The sequence below is a fragment of the Notolepis coatsorum genome (genome assembly GCF_963971535.1).
Source record: "Notolepis coatsorum genome assembly, chromosome: 19".
Taxonomy (NCBI): Eukaryota; Metazoa; Chordata; class Actinopteri; order Aulopiformes; family Paralepididae; genus Notolepis; species Notolepis coatsorum.
The window spans coordinates 74,242,893-74,263,880 of record NC_140183.1 but is presented as its reverse complement, the minus strand read 5'-3'; the positions used below and the strand labels follow the sequence as shown (position 1 = coordinate 74,263,880).

Sequence of the window (20,988 nt, the reverse complement as noted above, 5' to 3'; positions counted from 1 at the left end):
TACGTGAGAGTGTTCATGATAATATATTTATGCCGTGTACTGGGTGGCCGAATATTAAGTACAAAGGTAGTGGTAGTAAGTATCATATCTAGTAATACAGTCAGGGAATTGTACCCCTCAGTTACAATTGGTCCTTCGAGCCGGAGGGTAATTAGTGTAATATTAATATAGTGTTATTAATATTGAAATGGCCTATTATGAACACTCCACGAAACGATCCTCCTAACCAACGCCCGCAGCGCGAACGACGGCTCCCTCAGTACTTAGAGGCTTACGCTGTCAGTCAACAACCTAGTCTTCTACTAACAGTAAACGCGGTAAAACTAGAAAGTAAAAGTATGTCTAACCCCAACGCCCAGACTACCCCGACCATAGAGGCCCCTACAGGCTCTAATGTAACTGACCAAGTTCACGGTGGGGACCAGTGGGAACCAGACATGACTTCACATCCCGCCAGTACTGAAGAAGTAGTCCCCGATGAGTCCCGGGAGGAATACAACGCTACCGAGAGAGAACTCGGCACGGAAGAAGACGGGGAGAGCACCGTGGAGATAGAACTCCAAGGCTCCGCAAGGAGTACCCCGAGGGAAGGCTCCCCTATACAACCGCCTTCTCCCAGCGAGGCAGAGAGGACCCTCCAGCAGGCATTCCTCGTCAGCCTGAAAGCCTCTACTGAACGCGATAGACTCCAGGGTGAACGCGATCGATTGCAGATACAGCAACGGAGCGAAGAAGAGCACATACGCCTGGAAATAAGACGCATTCAGATGGAAGAGAATGTGGCCCGAGACCGAGCAGACAGCCAGCGAGCAGCTGCTGGTGCTCTACGGGACGCAGAGCGCGACAGACAGCAAGCGCAACTAATAGAACAGCTGATCAGACGGACAACACCCTCTCCCTCCGCCAGAGGCTCCAGGAACTCGTCTAGACACACCTCCAGGGCGGCATCCCCTAGCCGAGTAAACAACCCTGAACTTGACCAACAGACGAGGTCTATACCCCCCACAGACCACCTCCCCCCACCGGTCCAAGCGAGACCTAGCAACCGGGAAGGAGCAGCATATCCTGTGGAGAGGCTAAACCAGAGACTACAAGCACTGGATGACCTAACTGAAGACGAAGAGGAAGAGGAGGAGAACCGCGCCCGAAGACAGCACAGTACTCTACCGGACCAGGAGGTCCGGTACAGCCCAGGCTATACTCCCGCGGAGCTGCGCTACAGACCCCCGACTCTATACACGGGTGAGCACGACGCACGACCCGCACCGAGGAACAGCACCTGGACAAGCGGGCCATGGTACACTGCCGGTACCAGCCCATACCAAGGAGCGGGAGGAGACTCGCCTAGGAGGCCTCTCCCCCAACGCTCGCCGATGTATCCACAGTCAGCGTCATACATTGGCACGCCGATGGTACCCGACTTCACCCAAGAGAACCGGGCCCAGTATACAGAACTCCGCATGTGTCTGGAGACCATGTTGGTGGATGTATTGGATGAACGCCACAAATACGCCATCCTACTGCAGCACTTAAAGGTGCCCCGCGCACATAATATAGCGCTCGCCTACGCGACTTCCACCACCCCATACACAGCAGCGCTGGTAGCATTGGACCAGAGGTATGGGCGCATATGGGATTACGTGATCCAGGAGATCCGACACATCGACCGCTTACCCCCAGCAATAGACAATCGAGCACTGGACGACCTGTCCATCAGAGTGCAGTCCCTGGTAGGGATGTTGGGAGCGCGAACGGAGAAGTGGAAGATAGTGTGCCCCTACTGTGAGAAAGAACACTGGCTAGCGCAATGTGACTCCTTCCCCAAGCTGAACGCGGAGGAAGCAGGTCAATGGATAAAGTCCAACAAGCGCTGTTTTCGCTGTGCGCGCTCACACATGGCAGCCGAATGCCGCTTAAAGAAAAGGTGCACCAAGTGCGATGGAGCCCATCTGGACATACTTCACGACAGTAACAGACGGCGCCCTTCACCTGCACCATCCAGCCGCAAAGCGAGCGTCATGTACATCGATCCCGCCAGCAGCAGTGGAGCCCGAGTACTCCTAAAAGTAGTGCGTGTGACACTAAGCTACCAGAATAAAGTCCTGGACACTTACGCCGTCCTCGATGACGGGTCAGAGAAGACCCTGCTGCTCGCCTCCGCTGCGGCCCAGCTAGGGCTGCGGGGAAGCGAAACCCAAATGACAATTCGGACAATAAGACGAGATTTGAAGACGATAAAGGGCGAGAATGTCTCATTCTCTATCGCAGCAAGCGGCCAGCCTGAGCGACGGTACCAGATTGCAGACGCTTTCACCAGCCAAGAAATAGGACTGTCGCGGTACACATACCCCGTCGCCAAGCTGATGGAGAAATATGCACATCTGCGCAAGTTACCGATCCCGCTCATAGACAATGCTATGCCGACCCTGTTGATAGGCTCCGACCATGCAGACCTCATTGTCCCGATAGACCGGGTTCATACCGGACCCAGAGGCTGTCCTGCAGCAGTCGAGACCCGTTTGGGATGGACTCTCCAAGGCCCGCTCGCCAAATCTCTCAACCGAAGTACAGCCACTAGATGTCTCCACTCCCGAGTCACAGAGGGAGAAACCGCACTCCTGCAACACGTAGAGCGGCTATGGAGCTTGGAACAAATGCCCTTTAAGAATGGAAAGAAAGACATTCGCTCTAAAGATGACATTTACGCCATTCACCTCCTCGAGACAGGGACCAAGAGAGTCCCGGTCAACGGCGTGTTGAGATACGCCACGCCACTCCTGCGGCGAGAAGGAATGCCTACTTTCCACGCCAAGACAGACGCCATAGACAGACGTACCTGCTGAACACGGAGCGGCGCTTAGCCAAGAACCCCGCCCAAGAGAGTGTATACCGCGCTGAGATTGAGAAGCTCATCACAGCGGGACACGTCACAAAGATGGACATTAAAGAGGCTGACCAGACCACTGAATCGTGGTACGTGCCCCACCACAAGGTCCATCACAACGGTAAAGACCGCATAGTATTTAACTGCAGCTACCAGATCGGATCCCAAAATCTGAATAAAGAGTTACTGCCCGGTCCCACACTCGGCCCCTCCCTACTCGGCGTTCTACTCCGCTTCCGCCAGGAAAAGGTGGCCATCAGCGGGGACATTAAAGGAATGTTCCTGCAGGTGAGATTAGTAGAGGCGGACAAGCCCCTGTTACGGTTCCTATGGAGAGAGAAGCCAGGAGATGAGCACCCAGCCATCTACCAATGGGAAGTCCTCCCCTTCGGAACGACGTGCAGCCCCTGCTGTGCGACATTTGCACTACAGAAACATGTAGCAGAGGACCCAGCAGCGGACGAAGAGGTCCGACACAGCGTAAAGAACAGCTTCTACGTAGACAACTGTCTACAAAGCCTTTCAACCCAGGAAGAAGCCGAGGCTCTCCTGATTAAACTCCGCGCCTCATTGATCAAAGGCGGCTTTGATCTCAGGCAGTGGGCCAGCAGCGATCCGCAAGTACTGCGCAGCCTCTCCTCCGAGGACAAGGCAGCCAGCAGCGAGACCTGGATGGCTACAATCCCGGGAGAAGCCCAGGAGATGACCCTGGGATTGGTGTGGCGATTCAAAACAGATTCGCTTCACTACAGACACAAGCCCCTGACTACGGAGCAGGGAAGGCCGGCGGCGGCGCCGACCACCAGACGGAGTGTGTACACAACACTCGCCCGACAATATGACCCGCTAGGATGTATTCTACCGTACACCACCAGGGCAAAAATGATTGTACGAGCATTGTGGGACAAGGACCAGGGCTGGGACGACCCCATTCCCGCACACCTTGCATCCACCTGGAGAGAGTGGGAGATGGAGCTCCACTCACTCCCAGGCGTTAATATGCGCCGAAGCTACTTCCCACCCACGGTGAGGCCAGAGACATGTAAAATGGACTTGCACGTCTTCAGTGACGCCTCAGAGGTCGCATACGGATCAGTAGCCTACTTGCGGGCCCAAGACCAAGGGGGAGAGATCTACACAGCATTTGTCCTCGCCCGCTCGAGAGTAGCCCCACGCAAGCAACAATCTATCCCACGTCTAGAGCTCTGCGCAGCCCTAGCCGGAGCGCACCTAGCCACGCTCATCCAACGTGAGCTCACCATACCGGTGTCTAGAACAATCCTGTGGTCAGATTCCACGACGGTACTCGCCTGGATCAAATCGGACTCATGCAAGTACAAAGTCTTCGTGGGAGTCAGAGTCACAGAGATTCAAGACTTAACCGAAGAGTTAACCGGAGAAACCGAGTGGCGCTACGTTGATACAAAACAGAACCCAGCTGACGTCATCACCCGGGGGATCCCCCTGGATGACCTCACCCGTCGCAATGTCTACAGTGACGGCCCCGCATTCCTAAGACTCCCGGAAGGACAGTGGCCCATGCCTATCCCGAGGGAAGCCAGTCCAGAGGAGGTGGAAATTAAGAAGTCTGTGTTCTGTGGATTGAGCACCGTAGCCTCCACCGACCCTAACATAAACGATTGCACGTCCATAGAGAGTGCACAACAAAGAACATTCCTGCGGTACCACCCGGAGTGCAAGTCCCCCGCTGATATGTCAGCGGCTAACTACGAGGAAGCAGGATTGCTTCTACTGCAGCGAGCCCAGAGAGACTCGTTCCCCGATGGATTGGCCTGTCTACAGGGAGGAGGGCCCGTCCCATCCGACAGCAGATTAATTCACCTGGCCCCCGAGAGCGACGCTCGCACCCTCATCGGAGTGGGTGGTCGCCTACGCAGAGCCCCCAATCTACCGGATGACATTAAATACCCGATCGTATTGAACAGCCGACACAAGGTCACAGAGCTGATTATAAAGAAATACGATGAGGATGTACATCACGCAGGAGCAGAAAGAGTCTTCGCGGAAATCAGACATCGTTACTGGATCCTACAAGGAAGAGAGGCGGTACGACGCTTCCAACGAACATGTCTAGACTGCCGCAAGTGGCGCGCGCAACCCAGCATACCAAGGATGGCTGACCTTCCTCCATGTCGCCTCCGAATCGGTGACAAGCCATTCCACTCAACGGGTATGGACTGCTTTGGCCCGCTGCACATAAAGAAAGGAAGAGGAACCGAGAAGCGGTGGGGTATTGTATTCAAATGCATGACCACCAGAGCGATACACATCGAGCTTCTCCCGACCATGAGCACAGACTCATTCCTTATGGCCTTCCGTAGATTCATATCACGGAAAGGAAGACCGTCTACCCTATTGTCCGATCATGGGACAAACTTTAAAGGCGGCGAAAGAGAGCTGAGAGAGAGCTTCCAAGCTATGGGCCCAGAACTTAAGACCCACCTCGCTCCAGCACAGGTTGATTTCCAATTCAACCCCCCAAACGCACCCCACTTCGGTGGCACTTGGGAACGAGAAGTGCGCTCCATAAAGACAGCCCTGTACGCAGTACTTGGGGCCCAGACTGTGGCGGAAGAAGTCCTACTGACAGTCCTCACGGAGATTGAGGGAGTACTTAACTCGAAGCCCCTCGGATATGTCTCCAGTGATGTGGCGGATATCGACCCAGTTACCCCCAACACACTCCTGATGGGGCGGCTAGATCCCACATTACCCCAGACAATGTACCGGCCTGAAGAAGCGAACGGCCGACGAATGTGGAGGTACAGCCAAGTATTAGCCGACAAGTTTTGGAACAGTTTCCTACTGCACTACCTACCGTCTCTACAGACCCGCCAGAAGTGGGTAAAGGAGAGAAACAATTTGACAGAAGGAACAGTCGTCATGATTATTGATCAATCACTGCCCAGAGCTATGTGGCCGGCCGGCCGCGTAAGCAAAGTGATCACCGGTGCCGACGGCAAGGTCCGAGCAGCTGAAGTGCTCGTCCAGGGTCGCACTTACACCCGTCCCGTGGCAAGGCTCATAGAACTGCCTCGACTCCCAGACACAATCGATGATGACCATGACCCTACAACCCTATGACTTTGTGAAGTTGACTGACCCCTATAGCAAACCCTTATGTGTAAATAGACAACGCGATTAATCTGTCTCCGTTTAACTGATTAGGTCTGGGACCTATTCAGGGGGTGGCTGTTGTGAAGGGCCAGATTAAACCGAATATATATATTTATTTATATATATATATTTAATTGTATTTGTATATTCTCTAATATTCCCTGATATCCCTTGTATATTCATTGTACAATATGCATTGAATATCCATTCTAGCCTACTGAACATCCCATAATAGTTTCCATTCTACTATTGGTCGAGACCTTGGTGCCAGGCTGCCATACCCCTCAGACCCAGTTCAAACGTACCGCTCGACATGTACGAACAAGTCCTAGTTCCGCGTAGGAATTTGGCTACCGCACCACTAATGGGACTATTTGTTCATAGTGCGTATATATACTGCGCTACTAAAGTAGGACTTTCTTTTCAGTCCAGTTTCTTACCCTCCAATAGAGTCACAGACGTAAAGCCTCCCCGCGATGCCACGTGTGGGAGTAAGGCCAAGTTCGCCTACCATCGGTATTGAGACATCGTGTATATTAATATTTGAATAGTCATATTTGGCACTATATCGTCGAGTTGGACGTAGTCTATTAAGCTAATAATAGTCTGTTAATATATAGTGCTTCGTGCGGTGAGAATACTACCGTAGTCAGTACCCCATCGTTTCGGGCAGAGAACTGGCTGCTTACCCAGGGTGATTGACCCTATGTGAAGCTGCACCCGAGGAGCCCCAGAGCCGACGAGCGAGTGGACCTGTATACCGGATTATTCTACCGACGACAGCCCGCCTTCCCAGGCACGGATTATGCTTTGGATACTTTGATTATTCTATGGATAAAGACCCCCGACACTACCGTGTGTTGGAACCCCCCCCCCTGGAGAGGTCGCAAGGTGAGGAGACGCTCTGCAAGACGAGGTCTCTCCACATCTCTCCCCCGTGGACCGGAGAGAGCCGGCCCACAAAGAGTCCACCTGCTTTCATCTGTGGTCCAAGGATCGCCGGCGCATTGAACGGCACTACAGTGGGTTCTCCTGGGATACCCTTGGCCGGACGAGGCAGCTGGATTCTACCCCCCCCCCCCCTCCTACTCCTGTCGGCTTACAAGCGACCGGATTAACCCCCTCTAGTGTATCCAGCCTATAATCATTAAAGTATCATTGCTGTTATTCCTTAACTATTCCAGGTCGTATATTTACCACCTGCGCCTTCAGAGATTGGACATTATCTATTGATATACCGACGAATACTCCTTGCCATAAAAGTGCATACTATTTCAATTCATAAATGTAATTAAGTGATTAAGTGTTTAGTCTACACACCATCGCTGTGTAGGCAATAAAGACCTGTTTCTAATTCGTACATTTGTGTTGGATCCGTTTCATCTACGTGAGAGTGTTCATGATAATATATTTATGCCGTGTACTGGGTGGCCGAATATTAAGTACAAAGGTAGTGGTAGTAAGTATCATATCTAGTAATACAGTCAGGGAATTGTACCCCTCAGTTACAACCTGTATCATGTCTTCTACTATCACACGTGTACCTCCCCTCCCCCCCATGCTGCTATAATGCCTGCATTTCACCAAGGGGATCAATATATATATATATTTTATAACCAGTTTAACCACCTGTACATTGTATATTACTATTGCACTTTACTGTTACATTTTAACTCTGGTTGGATGCCAAACTTCTTTACGTTGTACTGTACTGTTGTAATGACAATACATTTTAATCTAATCTCTCTACTGCTGTCACCCCAACTCTGTAAAATGAAATCTTAGAAATAGCAAGAATGTGGTTTCATGGCTAAATTCTCTTTTACTGCATGTTTGTCTTGAGCAGGGGTGGGCAATTATTTTTCCCGGGGGGCCGAATGAGCAACTGAAAATATGTTGGGGGGCCGGGCCAAAATTCCAAACTCAATTATGCATAATATAAATTTTATTTCTATATAAAAAGCAGTAAATGGCATTGTTTTGACCCCTGGTAAGAGTGTATGTTATTATTTGGCAATTAAAAGGTGAGGTTAGCTTTCAAAAATATAATTTATTCAAATAGAATTTATTTCCAAAATGATAAACAAAATGTGAAACATTAATAACAAAGGGCATTTTGAGTTTCATATACTATTGAAACAAGGATTTTCTTAGCTTTCTAAAGACATCACATCATCTTATAGCAAAAATAAACAAGACATGTCACTGAACTGTGTAAAGAAAAGTGTCCCAGTTTTGTAGCCTTTTTTACTTTACATGCCTATATTAAACATTTAATGTTTTCAGAACTGTGCAAAAAAAAGAAAAAAAATATCAAGTGTCCCATTTCACTTGTTATATTTCCACATTTTAGTGTTCTTCAGTTCTTTTTTTTTCATTCAGTGTGAGAAATCCAGTCTCTGTTGAGCTTTAACAAGTCCATCAAAGTCAGGTTGCATGTCTGAGGTGGAGATGCGAAGCAAAGCTGCCAGATGTTCATCAGTGAGAGAGGATCTGTACCTGGACTTGGTAAACGTCATGACTGAGAATGTCTGTTCACATATGTAGGTGGATCCAAAGAGAACCAACATCTTCTGAGCATGTCTCCTAAGCGTATACTGTGCGTGTGAACGTTGACATGAAAAAAAAAAGTAAAAAAAAAAAACAAAAAAAAAAAAAAGAAAATTTTTTTTATTATTATTATTTTTTATTTTTTTTTATTATCATGTAATCTTTCGCGGGCCGGTCAGAATCATCCCGCGGGCCGGTCTTGAGAGTTGATGAGGGTAAAAAATAGTGGGTCCGGTGTCAGAGTTGGACTGTGGATGAAGTGTCATCTACCAGGGGAAGAGACACTTGCCGTAGTCGTTAATCATTTCATTGTGAAGTAGCTAGTAGCTAGCTACACGGTGTATATGCCAGTACTAGCTTTCACTCATCAATTCAACAACATGACAATTGGCTCAATTCGAAGTGTCATGTGGGTCTCGTCTCACTAACCTTTGACCTTCCAGGACATGGAAGATTGACTGAGGGCATCAAACTCTAGTTTCAGTTGTGTCTGTATGCATGGTGCTCTTAACTAAAGACACAAGGCTCATAGGGGAGGATGTTTTGTGAACACTGTTAGAACTGGTTTGTTGCTAGCCTTGGCTGAACTTGCTCTCCTCCAGGGTGCCCTGCCATTGAGAGGTTGTCTTACTTCCTGAGAATAGACAAGTACACAAGCATATGATGCGTATGCTTCATCTTTATTGAGAAAGCAAAAGCATTTCAAATACAGAATTTGCACATGCTGAATACAGGCACATTGCAAGCTAACTACAAGTTTGGTAGTTGAGAAGTCTGGGGCAAGTTGTCACTTTTTGGCTGTATTTCTCAGCGTTGACTTCAAATTTGGATAGATTTTTTTTCATTAGAATTCTTCTCAAAACAAGTAGTTTGGTCAAGTTTCAAATAAGTTAGGCTACCACTTTAAATACAATACAAAAAAACATCAGCCTTATGAAAATACTGAAATATTCTTGCAGGCTGATTAATACATTTATGCAACATAGCCTAAATTAGTTAACGGTATTTCGCTGCCTTCACCTTTTTTTGGTCTCACATTATCTATTTAATCCTTGCCCTAATGAGTCATTTTAAATCATAATAATTTAGACCTTAAATGTCAATATTCATTTCACCTTTATTAAAAACGCAAAAGGTATTATACGAGCGTGTTGACCAGTTGAATCCAACATAGATAGGTCAAACCTAATCTATTACTTTATATACAGACAAAATAAAATGCATGCTGGGTGCCACCTAGTGGCGAAAGACAATAACAGTTCACCATACTTGGAAAATCCTCCAGAATACCACTGTCAAAGGTGTGCTCCTGCACGCTGGCTCTCAGACGACCTAGTATCCGTTTCAGGTCTCCGATTTCCTGCCGTAGCTTTCCATTCTCTGACATATTCACATGGTCTCGTGTGTCATTTCAAACAGGTGGGCCACACGAACACCTGGCAGATTATAGAAGCGTCGCTCTTCAAGACGAATATGATCTAAATACACTTGAGAAAACGACCAGTACAAACCGTTCAGCATGTGAGACTCAAGAGTTGTTGCGTTACCAACAGCGACAGCATCATTTGGATGAACGTTCAAGAAAGGGTCTACGTCTACTACTACGTATCCGTGGTGATTTCCTTCAGTACCATTCTCCTAGGCAGAGTTGGATGACGTTACACTGTGTTCAGCAGGCTGTGATGTACAGGCGTAGACAGATGTGCGTAGGTGTGTGCTTTAGTTAGTACACCGAATACAGCCTCCATAGACAAGTGTTTGCATTTTTAATGAGTGTTGTCTCATGGTGGTGATACACTGGCCAAGGTTGTGTTGGTTGGACAAACCATTTGTACAGATTGTGTGTGACAACCTCTTGTTGCCCAGATACTGAACATTGTATATTTCCCGCAAAAAAAAAGGAAATTGCATTCTGAGTCTCTGTATTTACAAAAGAGGTGTTTTTTTTTATATCTTGCTGAATTTCCCCAAGGGGATCAATAATATATATATATATTTTTTTACTACAGTGTAGAGTAGACCACACTGAGGCGAAACGGTGCAGCAGCCAGACAGTGCCAATCAAAGGTCACCACTCCTACCAAACACACACAAGGAGGTGGGGCTGAGCTGGGACTTCGGCTTACTGTTACCTGGCGAGAGTGTGCTAGAGATACTCACGGTATTATCAAATTCAAATTGAAGTTCTAAATTGAGTGATGGACCTGGTATAGAGCTATGTGCCATTATGACACATAGCCCTACCTCAATCTGGTAAATAGGTTTAATGTTGCAGTGGAATTTCCCTTTAATTTCCTGTAAGCATGTTGCTCAAGAAGTTCCGCAATGTATCGCCAGCACTTACTGTATTTGTGGACAGTGCATGTCACTTGAGTGTTTATCCTAATTATGCCGTTGCCATGGTAACAAATCTACTCGTCTCTTGCACCAAACCAACACCGATTTCCATGACAACATTTCCAAGCATGCTATGTCAGCCATTTAAGGTGTACTAGATAAATAACTACTCAATAATTGAGATGTGAATGAATGGTCATTCTATTACTGTAATTCCCAAGGTACAGAGGTTTGCTTCCTCATGGTAATGTTAGGCCTATAGTGTACATTTATTTTTAAACCAAAGATTAAATGCTATGTCAAGTAAATCTTTATATACCCTAGCCTGACACATCAGATCCATGGAACACTAGGTCACAAGCTAACTCACTAGCTCTCCCATGGGTCTGACATGTCAGGCTATTATATATATCTGTATATATTATATATCTGCCTTTCTCTATGGAAACAAAAAACAATATAATAAATAATATAGATACATATACATTATATTCACACTTACAAGTCAAACATTGTGCAAGCCTTGCGACACCAGAATGTGGTGTGGGTTCATTCATATTGAAGAAACCTACTGCGAGATTACAGTTGAAAACACATCAAAAATAAAAAAAAAAATTCCTAATACACATATCGGCACGTTCTGAACCCATCCTGTGAAGCCAGAGGCATCCTCAGTTGCCCCGTGCTCTTCCGATAATGGCCAGAATGTACAGAAAGATGTTGATGATGTCTGTGTACAGGTTGAGGGCGGCGAAGACGTATTCTTCTGGACTCAGACTCAACTTCTTGTTGCCTAGCAGCAGTTGCGTGTCCACTGCCAGAAACTGCCAAAAACATAAATCATAAATCATTATGACACTTTTTACAAAATAGTAATAACAATGTACTACATAAATTACTACCCTGTTAGGGATGGGCACGAGTAATGTTTTCCCAGATTGAGTACTCGCATGAATTACTCGAGTAGTGCTCAAGTTATTGTTCAGGGAAATATTTTTTTAGAACGAGATATTGCATGGAATCACACACACAACCAATTTTATTATGTCTCGCTCTGTGGACATAACAGTGCATAGCAATATACCGATGCTTAATCCATATCGTCAGTCAAAACAGTCAGTTACCATTTGTAATTATTACATTACCTCCACTCTGTCTGCAGCAGGTCTCTCCGCTCATGGAACGGCTTGTCCGTATCAATAATAGTCTATGAATGCTACGCAAAGTGGGCAACATGTTGTTGGCACAATTTGGAAATGCAAGAACACAAACTGCTGTTTTTATCTTTTAGATAACGCTACGCTAGCTTTTGCAGTACATGCTCATTCTCCACAGCCGACCAGTGTTGTCTTCCAGCAATGTACAGCCCCCACCCACCCACCCAACCCCACCTAACCCACCCACCCAACCCCACCCCACCCACCCACCCAACCCCACCCCACCCCACCCACCCAACCTCCTCCAATGTACAGTTTCTACGTCAAATGTATATACACTCTTTTTCTGGACACTTTTGTATCACAAACAGTACTGTATTTGCAAATCTGATATGTCATAAATGTATGGATGTAGCAGTACTGTCTATCTGTATGTCATATATGTTATGATGAATTGAAAATGGGGGACCCTGATGTAAACAAGACGAAAGTCTTTCTCTGGTCTGCATCCCCTTAACAATTGTATGTATTGAGCTGTACTGTACTGTACCCATTCTGCAATCTGTTCATAAACTTTTCAATCAATCAATCAATCAATCAAACAACTCAAGTTAGCTGGATTTCAAAGCTAAATCTATGTTTCAGTGGCACAAACAAGCACTTTGTGATTTAAAGGAACCACAATAAAAAACCACTCGAGTTCAGTTGAAACGGCGAGTACTTCAGTAATCGATTACTCACGCCCATCCATACCACCTGTGTATGAAAAATAGTAGAGAAATGTGCTCAGCCAAGCACTTACACAGGTGAAGACGAGTGCGCCCAGCGAGGCGTAGACGAGGTGCAGGATCCTGTCACGGATGAAGATGCAGAGGATCCCGAAGATGAACAGGACCATGACACACACCAACAGTACCCCGTAGCAGGAAGTGAAGTCATACTTGGTCTACGGGAGGAGGTCAGGGGTCACATTACAATCTGATATATATTATTATTATATATATATATAAATATTAGGGCTGTCCCGATTACCATTTTTGGGGGCTTTGAAGCTACAGATGTAGTAGGTTAGTAAAGCGGCATTCTGCCCGCACAAGATTTCAATGTGGCAGGTGGATGAGAGCTATGGGTAGATTTTCTGAACGTTTTCTACAAGAACTAGACGTCCTTCTCTGAAGATAAGGAAAATTAATGTTGCCATTTCTCATGCTGGTGTAGGCATGTTTTCGAAGCATTCAAATGGCATCGATTACCATGGCAGCCGTTGAAGCATTCGGGGCGGCCCTAGAGAATATGAACAAACCCCATACAAGACTTATAATACAAATAATACAGACCTGCATAGAGAAAATGACCACCGTGAAGCAGACGACAGCGGTGATGCCCACAGCCATGATCACCGCGTCCGTGTCATAGAAGCTGGCGATCATTCCCACCATGTAGGACAGGGACAGAGTCAGGATGGACTGAAAAGACAAGATACGTCAAGACTGGAGGACATCTCTTTCAATTAATAAATAATAAGAAACATTAAAACACATCAAGACTGCGGGACATCTCTCTCTCAATGAATAAATAATAAGAAACATTAAAACACATCAAGACTGCGGGACATCTTTCAATTAATAAATAAGAAACATTAAAACACATCAAGACTGCGGGACATCTCTCTTTCAATGAATAAATAATAAGAAACATTAAAACACATCAAGACTGCGGGACATCTCTCTTTCAATTAATAAATAATAGCAGTGTTGGGGGAATGGTTTTCAATTACTAGTTTAACCAAAGTCTGTCTGAACAGAAGTCGATTCACTCTACTGAGGTGGATAACAGGGACTAACAAGAGTAAATTGCTGACAACACAGAATGTTTAATTTGGTCAAATACAAAACACAGCTGCCACAGAGTCCTTTGTCTGTACAGATATATGTACATTTCCAAAACATATTGGGACAATAATGGCCCCATACCCTGTCCTCTCCTTAAAACACACCCTGAGGCATGAACTGACCGACTGACCACTAAATCACACTCTGTTACTGTGTCAATTCAGTTGACACGCTCTGTGTCAAACATGCATCTATATATAACATTCCAGACTCATAGTGATAATTTTCCACAATGTAGTTTGAATGTCATTGCTCTAGGCCACTTTTTCCAAAATAAATATTTTTTTAAGAATAGGCTATTCAAGATTGATTTTAACTTATTTCACTGTGAAGTAGCTAGTTCTGTAAACCACAGTTTTAGAGTTTCTCCAACACTGAATAATAGTAGCAGTAAGCTAGTACCTAGCAAATACTAACTTTCTTATTGTAGTTAGGATATTTCCTAAATCTATGATGGTGTAATTAAAATAAATATGTTTCAGTGAATTTAATCTCTATTGAACTTCAGTTTTTTTTTGATCCACTTTTTCTCCCATTTTTTTCTATATTTTTCTCCCATCCCAATTTCGTATCATCCAATTCAACCCTCCCCTGTCACGGACGCTGTTTCTTGCCTCCCACAAGCCGGCTGCAATGTGGACTAAGTCATACATAGCACAAGTCCCCTCCGGTACTTGAGGTAACAGCAGTTGCATCTTTTCACCTGCGCAGCTCAATCTCTCCGTGGCGAGGAGTAACGCGTGGGAGGCTCACGCTGCCCCCGACACTTCCTGATTCTACTGCGCAGGCGCACCAACCGACCTGTAGGAGTCGCTGTCCACAACGCCCGATCCCCACCCATCAGTTTCCCACCCCCTAATACGGCCAATGTGTATTAGTATGAACGACCAGCTAAACTGAAAGCAAATGTGGAGCGCTGGGCTCGAACCGACGAGCCCAGCGTCTCCAGCATTTCGTGGCGAGTGCCCTATTGAACTTCACAGTTAAACAACATTTCATATCGAAACCAGAAGGCCTGAATGGAGTGATGCAGAAACCAAGATTATAAAGACTGCCGTGTCAAACCAGAGATAGCGAGGTTCAAGGTTCAATAAAGATGACCCTGGAACCTTCTAGAATCTAAACTGGTCCCACCCCTCATCTTTCTCTGTATTTACAGAGTACCATCTACTAAAGCTGTGCACGACTAAAGAAATAGACAGGCTTTGCATGGAATGTTTGTGTAGTTCCAACATGGCTGCCTGTAACATAGCAACCATTGCTTTGTACATGGCAATGTAAGAGAAGGTTATTACGTGTTGATATATGAGAAATACTATATACTATTATATACTGCAGGTATACTATACTGTAATGTGTACTATATGTGTGTACTGAAATGTGTACTATATGTATCTACTATGTATGTATGTAAATGAAAAAATAAAATAAAAAATGAAACGTAAGTCTTCAGGGACAGGGCCCGACAAGCCTAGTGCTTCTCCCTAGCCCTTTTCGGACAATTGGACAATGCTGCAATAGCAGCTGGTAAAACTTTGGTGATTTATGGAATGTACGTTGTTATGTGTCCAAAGCCTGAAATAAAAAATAACTGAACTGAAATATATCAACAGAAATGTAATAGTCTGGTTTCTTATTACTTGTAAACAAGTCAGTGACACAGTAGTATCATGCTTTTCCAGTGTTCTACCTGCTCTACCACTGCACTGAAATTAGACATTTTCTTTCTAATGTGGTTACAGGCAGCCATGTTGGAAGATAGAGAACTGCATAAACATTCTGTGCAGGGCCTCTATTCTTAGTCAACTAGTCATATGACTTTGTTGACTAATCAATTTGTTTATTTCATCGATAAATCTGTAACGTTTGAGTTTCCCCCATGCAATAATGCAGGAGGACCTCTTTAAATCACATGATTATCAGAGATATGCATATCATTTTTCAAGCAATAACTGATTTATGTAAAAATAAAAAAGGTCTTGGTCGACAAAGACCAAACGTACCGATGAATCGACAATGAGGGAGCAGCCCTACTATTTACAGCCCTTACGAAAAAGTATCACGGTATTTCCAAGAAAAAGTATGATATTTCCACCATATTTGGGTCATTACAATGATGGTAGTGTGGTGGTAGATAAAACGTTTCGCCCCTCCCTCCTTAATCTCTCTCACCCATCTTTCCATCACCCTTCCCCCATTCCTTTCTTCCTCTCTTTCATCTCACCCAACCCCCAGTCCTTCATCTCCCCAGATGTCCAGTCACTTCTTGACCCCCACCCTCTCCCGTGTGTATAAAGGTATCCCTCAATGATGGGGAGGTCTCTCATTTCCGGGTTTCATAGCTAGTCACCTAATGTGAGAGTCATCCAGCCATTCTCTGACTATTTTGTATTGATACTTTTTGACTGAGTTAATACATTTTATTAACCGGATCTCTACTGACTGAGTAAGTTATTCAGCTTCGGCTACATTCCACCACAGTAGTGACCAAAATATGATGAAAATGCCATATCACCATCGGTATCATCATGGTTTTAATTGAATTATACATCATTATAAATACAAAACCATGGTGATACATGATGTGGTATTACCATTTCACACGCTGCCCGGTACCATGGTAACACTGACATCACCATCATACTACCATGATACTTATCCAGTAGAAGTACAGTGACAGATAAACGAGCTCCACACAGCCTTACCAATGCAACCAGGTTCCATGGATGTTTGCGGCGAAAGTCTCCACAGCAGGTGAGCGCAATGAGGGACACAAAGAACACCGCGTAGGACACATAATAAGTCCATATGTTGACCTGAACATATGACTTGATGCCTTCCACAAAGGTGAAGATGGCCACAAAGGAGAACGTGATGAGCAGCTGCACAGTCAGCACCAGGAACACCTGTTGACAGTAGTGGATTGTTAGGTGGTCGACATGAAATATATTTCTGACAACTTCAATCAATATCTGAAATTTAAAGAAAATGTGTTTCTCAGGAATTCTAAAATATGTTGTGACCTGTGTATTTACCATGTGGAGAAATAAAAAAATAATTGAATTCGACAATTAGCAACGGTAAAGACAATAAGGTAACACGAACCTAAACTAACTTTAGGTTAGTTGTAACGTTAGTTTAGGTTCGTGTTAACGTTAGATAATGTACAAAATAAACGTATTCCGCTGCTATAGACATCGCTCTTTTATTTTGAAACCCCCCAGAAAGGAAGTCATTGCTCTCGTTATTTACTTTAGTGTCCGCCCGGTTCTGTGTTTGTTGGTTAGCTCCGTTAGCTAGCAGCCTATCAAGACCAGCCATTGGAATACTGTTTTCTAAATTGGGGAGGCTTTTAATCGTCAAGGTAAGAGGATTTTAAGTCATGGTATCCATAAACTTCAATCGGTTCGGATCCTTTGAATGAATGAGAATGTCAACAAACACGGCGACACGTTGAAATCACTGATTGCGCCCAGAGACGAGTGGTTAGGCAAAAAATTGTTTAGAGTATATTTGCTTAGAAAACGTAATTGTCTAATTCAATTATTTTTTATTTCTCCACGTGGTAAATACAGGTCACAACATGTTTACAGGAACGTTTTGGAGTTGAATTTGGAGTGTATTTCGTGACTGTAGGGCACTGTAGGGAACGTCAGGCTACAACTCTGACCCACTTCCAGGGATGAAGCTAAGCTACGCTAAGGGAGCGGCTGTTCCCTAAGTCTAATGCATGCACAGAGACAAAAAAGGTATGCATCTTCTTGTCTAACTCCAGGGAAGATGTTAAATAAGCTAATTTTCCAAAATGTTGGAGTTTTCCTTTAAGCAAATACATCCACAGCAGAGAATATGAAACTAATCTGAGCCAAACGCCCGATAGGCCTCTTACAATAACCTCGGATCCAAGCTTCATTCATAAAAATATCCCAGCGGGATTCACATTTGCAATGCTCCGTTATTAAAATAACCACATAGTGTGTTGTGTGCGCCATATAGCTATGACGTGCATTATTTAGGACAAAGTAAATCCATAGGCTGAATATGATTTATTATCAGCATTTTAGGTCTATTATTTTACATTTCAAAAGCCCCCTCTAGAAAAACGAAGCACAAAAACATTATTCAGAGGAAGGGAGCTGACCTTTTTTTCCCTGAGGGAGTGGCCAGCGTATCCAGCTAACTTAACTAAACCTGCGCTGGAGCAGGTTAAAATTTTTCGATCTGTTGCCATAGTGATTTAGCTAAACCTGCTTTGTGGAACCGAAAAGCCTGACTTATGTCAAGTTATCCTGAAGATTATCCGGCTAACCCAGTTAGCCACGTACGGGGAACGGGCCCAGGTCTCTTCTGACTAAGTAAGTTATTCAGCTTCGGCTACTTTGCACCACAGCCTCCACCGTCTCGGCGTCTCCTTACCTTTCTAATAAAGGCCCGTCTCACGGTCTTGTCATCTAATCCGGAGCTGATGTTTTGATTCTCGTAGAAGTCTGGAGGAGAGTCTTCATCGTGATAGCCAGTGTTGTCCCCAGGGTCTGTTTAAAAAGAGTCACAAACCGTTTTCACACAGATACACAAACAGCATATTCATGAACTTCCATCACAGCATCAGGCCTTCTGGCATGTGCTCGTGTTTGCTCTTTAAAACAAGTCCCACTTTCACCTTCACACAATCCCACACCGCAAAAAGAACTTTGTCATTTTTGGTTTTCAATTCATCCCTGGCTGTAGGTATGCCTGCCTACCCAGCTCAATCTTGCTTAAAATAGGTAAATAAAGTAGGTATCAAACACAGGAAAAATGTACATAAGGTATGTTATGTTATAGCCATAAGTAACATATTTACATTTCATATTGTGGCTTGGTCTAGTGGTGAGTGCACTCGCCCCCCACAGGCATTGTTAGTTTGACTCATACTTTTTTTCCCCCTTTCACCGATACGAAAATATATTACTTATATATATATATAAAACACAACACACATTATGTACCTTTTTTCCTGTAGTTGATTAAGTACTTTATGTGCGTTTTCTGATGAGACCGTGTTGGCCTACCTGAGAGCGGAGAGTATGGGTTGGACTTGGGGACGAATACTGGGTTGCCCTGAGAATACGCCGGTTGTCCAAAGGCTCCTGGGTTACCTTGAGAATACGCCGGTTGTCCAAAGGCTCCTGGGTTACCTTGAGAATATGCAGGTTGTCCAAAGGCTCCTGGGTTACCTTGGGAATACGCAGGTTGTCCAAAGGCCCCTGGGTTACCTTGGGAATACATAGGCTGCCCAAAAGCTCCTGGCGGTGGGAAAGGCAGTGGGACACCGCCTGGAGTAGGCATCCCCTGCATATTTGGGCCAGGCATGGGAATAGGGATGGGGATCCCAAATCCAGTGGGACTTGCCTGCCCGAGGGCTGCATATGGTGGAGGACCCCCTTCTATGGGGGAATAGATGTTCTTATCCAGCTGTGACATCTCTGGATCAGGGCAAGGGACCAGCCCAGGGGTTGATCAGTGTGAACTGTGGTACAACAAGAGACACAACAGGACCTACAGCATGAGGATAATGCAAACTGTACTCAGATAGCCTTCCCTCCAGGGACGTGCAGACATTTTAGGAGGCAGGTGCTCAACCCAAAAGAACAAAGGTGCACACACATAACATGCAGGAACATTTGAGCACACTTTTATCAAGATAGAATAGATCAACCAACAGCAGGCATCTTTTGAAACATAATAAATGAATGCATTGTTTTGAATCTAGAACCAGCCATTTTTATAGAATTACATAGAAAGACTACAATTATAATAACACCAGCCAAAAAGGGCACTTTATTTTTACTCTGGAGGGGAAATGGCAGGTGCTTTGGGCCCTACGTGTGCACGTGCCTGCTTTCCTTTCTAGTGAGTTCTAAACCCAGAGCAAAGTCCACAGTTCGAGGACTTGATCAGTTAGCAATAACTGGTCACATGACGTCATGAGGAGATTAGATGAACAGTCGGGGCCTAATGAACCGCATGATGACTACTACAGGAAGCCGTGTGACGCGCAGGCCAACTGATAACAACAACAACAGCTCGAGCCAACTAACGTTACCTTCCAATTGCACACGACTGGGTTGTCTAATAACTAGGTTGGCCGATAAATAATCAAGGGGAATGTGTGGGGAAAACAATAGCGTTTGTCAAATTACATTTATATAACATTGTTGCACACGAAAGTGCGACAGTTTACAGTAGGCTACTACTGTGAGCTTTCGGTTTACCGTCGGACACGGAAAACAGAAACGGAAAATTCTATAACGGCGGATACTCACATGACGAAATGTATGTCTCCGCTTTATTCCGCTCAGAATAAACGGTTCTGTTGGTGCGCTTGTTGTGTTTCAAAGTCCATCAATTTTCTAAAGCGTGAGTGTATAGTATATTATGTGGTCAGTCACCCGATAGCTTCTAGAGATCCGGCGTCCGGACCGTCCAGTCAACGTGTAGCCTCTACCCCCCACAATGTTTAACCCCGACGACGAGGCTACCAGGCAAAAACACTGTCGCTACCAAACGCCCCCGTGTGGCGAAACCTAACACCTCGGATTGATTATCCTTAAACAATCCGCAAATTATTGACAAGAGCGACTTGCGTCATCATTATGCTATTCATAAACCAGAGAAGGCACTAGAGAGACTCAGGGAACCCGCCTCAGTGCTTGGCAGAGATGCGTGACACTGACACAAATGAAACCAGTAGGTGTCAGGAAGCTACTCCAGTTATGTTCAATAGTATGCAGCTGCAGAGCCGCAGAGCCAGCGGCGCTCTCAGGGCCGCGCTACGCGTGAGGGCCGCTCAGCATTGATTGATTGAATTGATTGATTGAAAACTTTATTAACAGATTGCAGAATGGGTACAGTACAGTACAGCTCAATACATACAATTGTTAAGGGGATGCAGACCAGAGAAAGACTTTCGTCTTGTTTACATCAGGGTCCCCCATTTTCAATTCATCATAACATATATGACATACTTGACATACAGATAGACAGTATA

General features: G+C 45.3%; 1 protein-coding gene across 1 annotated transcript; it reads right to left on the bottom strand.

Annotated features, from left to right (window-relative positions):
* Positions 1 to 9,262: 9,262 nt before the first annotated feature.
* grinab (glutamate receptor, ionotropic, N-methyl D-aspartate-associated protein 1b (glutamate binding)) lies at positions 9,263 to 20,594 on the bottom strand. The gene is made up of 7 exons (XM_084335978.1): positions 20,264 to 20,594; positions 19,010 to 19,467; positions 18,375 to 18,490; positions 16,664 to 16,864; positions 13,404 to 13,532; positions 12,869 to 13,012; positions 9,263 to 11,733 (listed from the first exon to the last, which is right to left on the bottom strand). The coding sequence occupies exons 2-7, from the start codon at positions 19,419 to 19,421 to the stop codon at positions 11,581 to 11,583; spliced, it is 1,155 nt and encodes a 384-aa protein (XP_084192104.1). The 5' UTR covers positions 19,422 to 19,467; positions 20,264 to 20,594; the 3' UTR covers positions 9,263 to 11,580.
* Between the last annotated feature and the right edge of the window lie 394 nt (positions 20,595 to 20,988).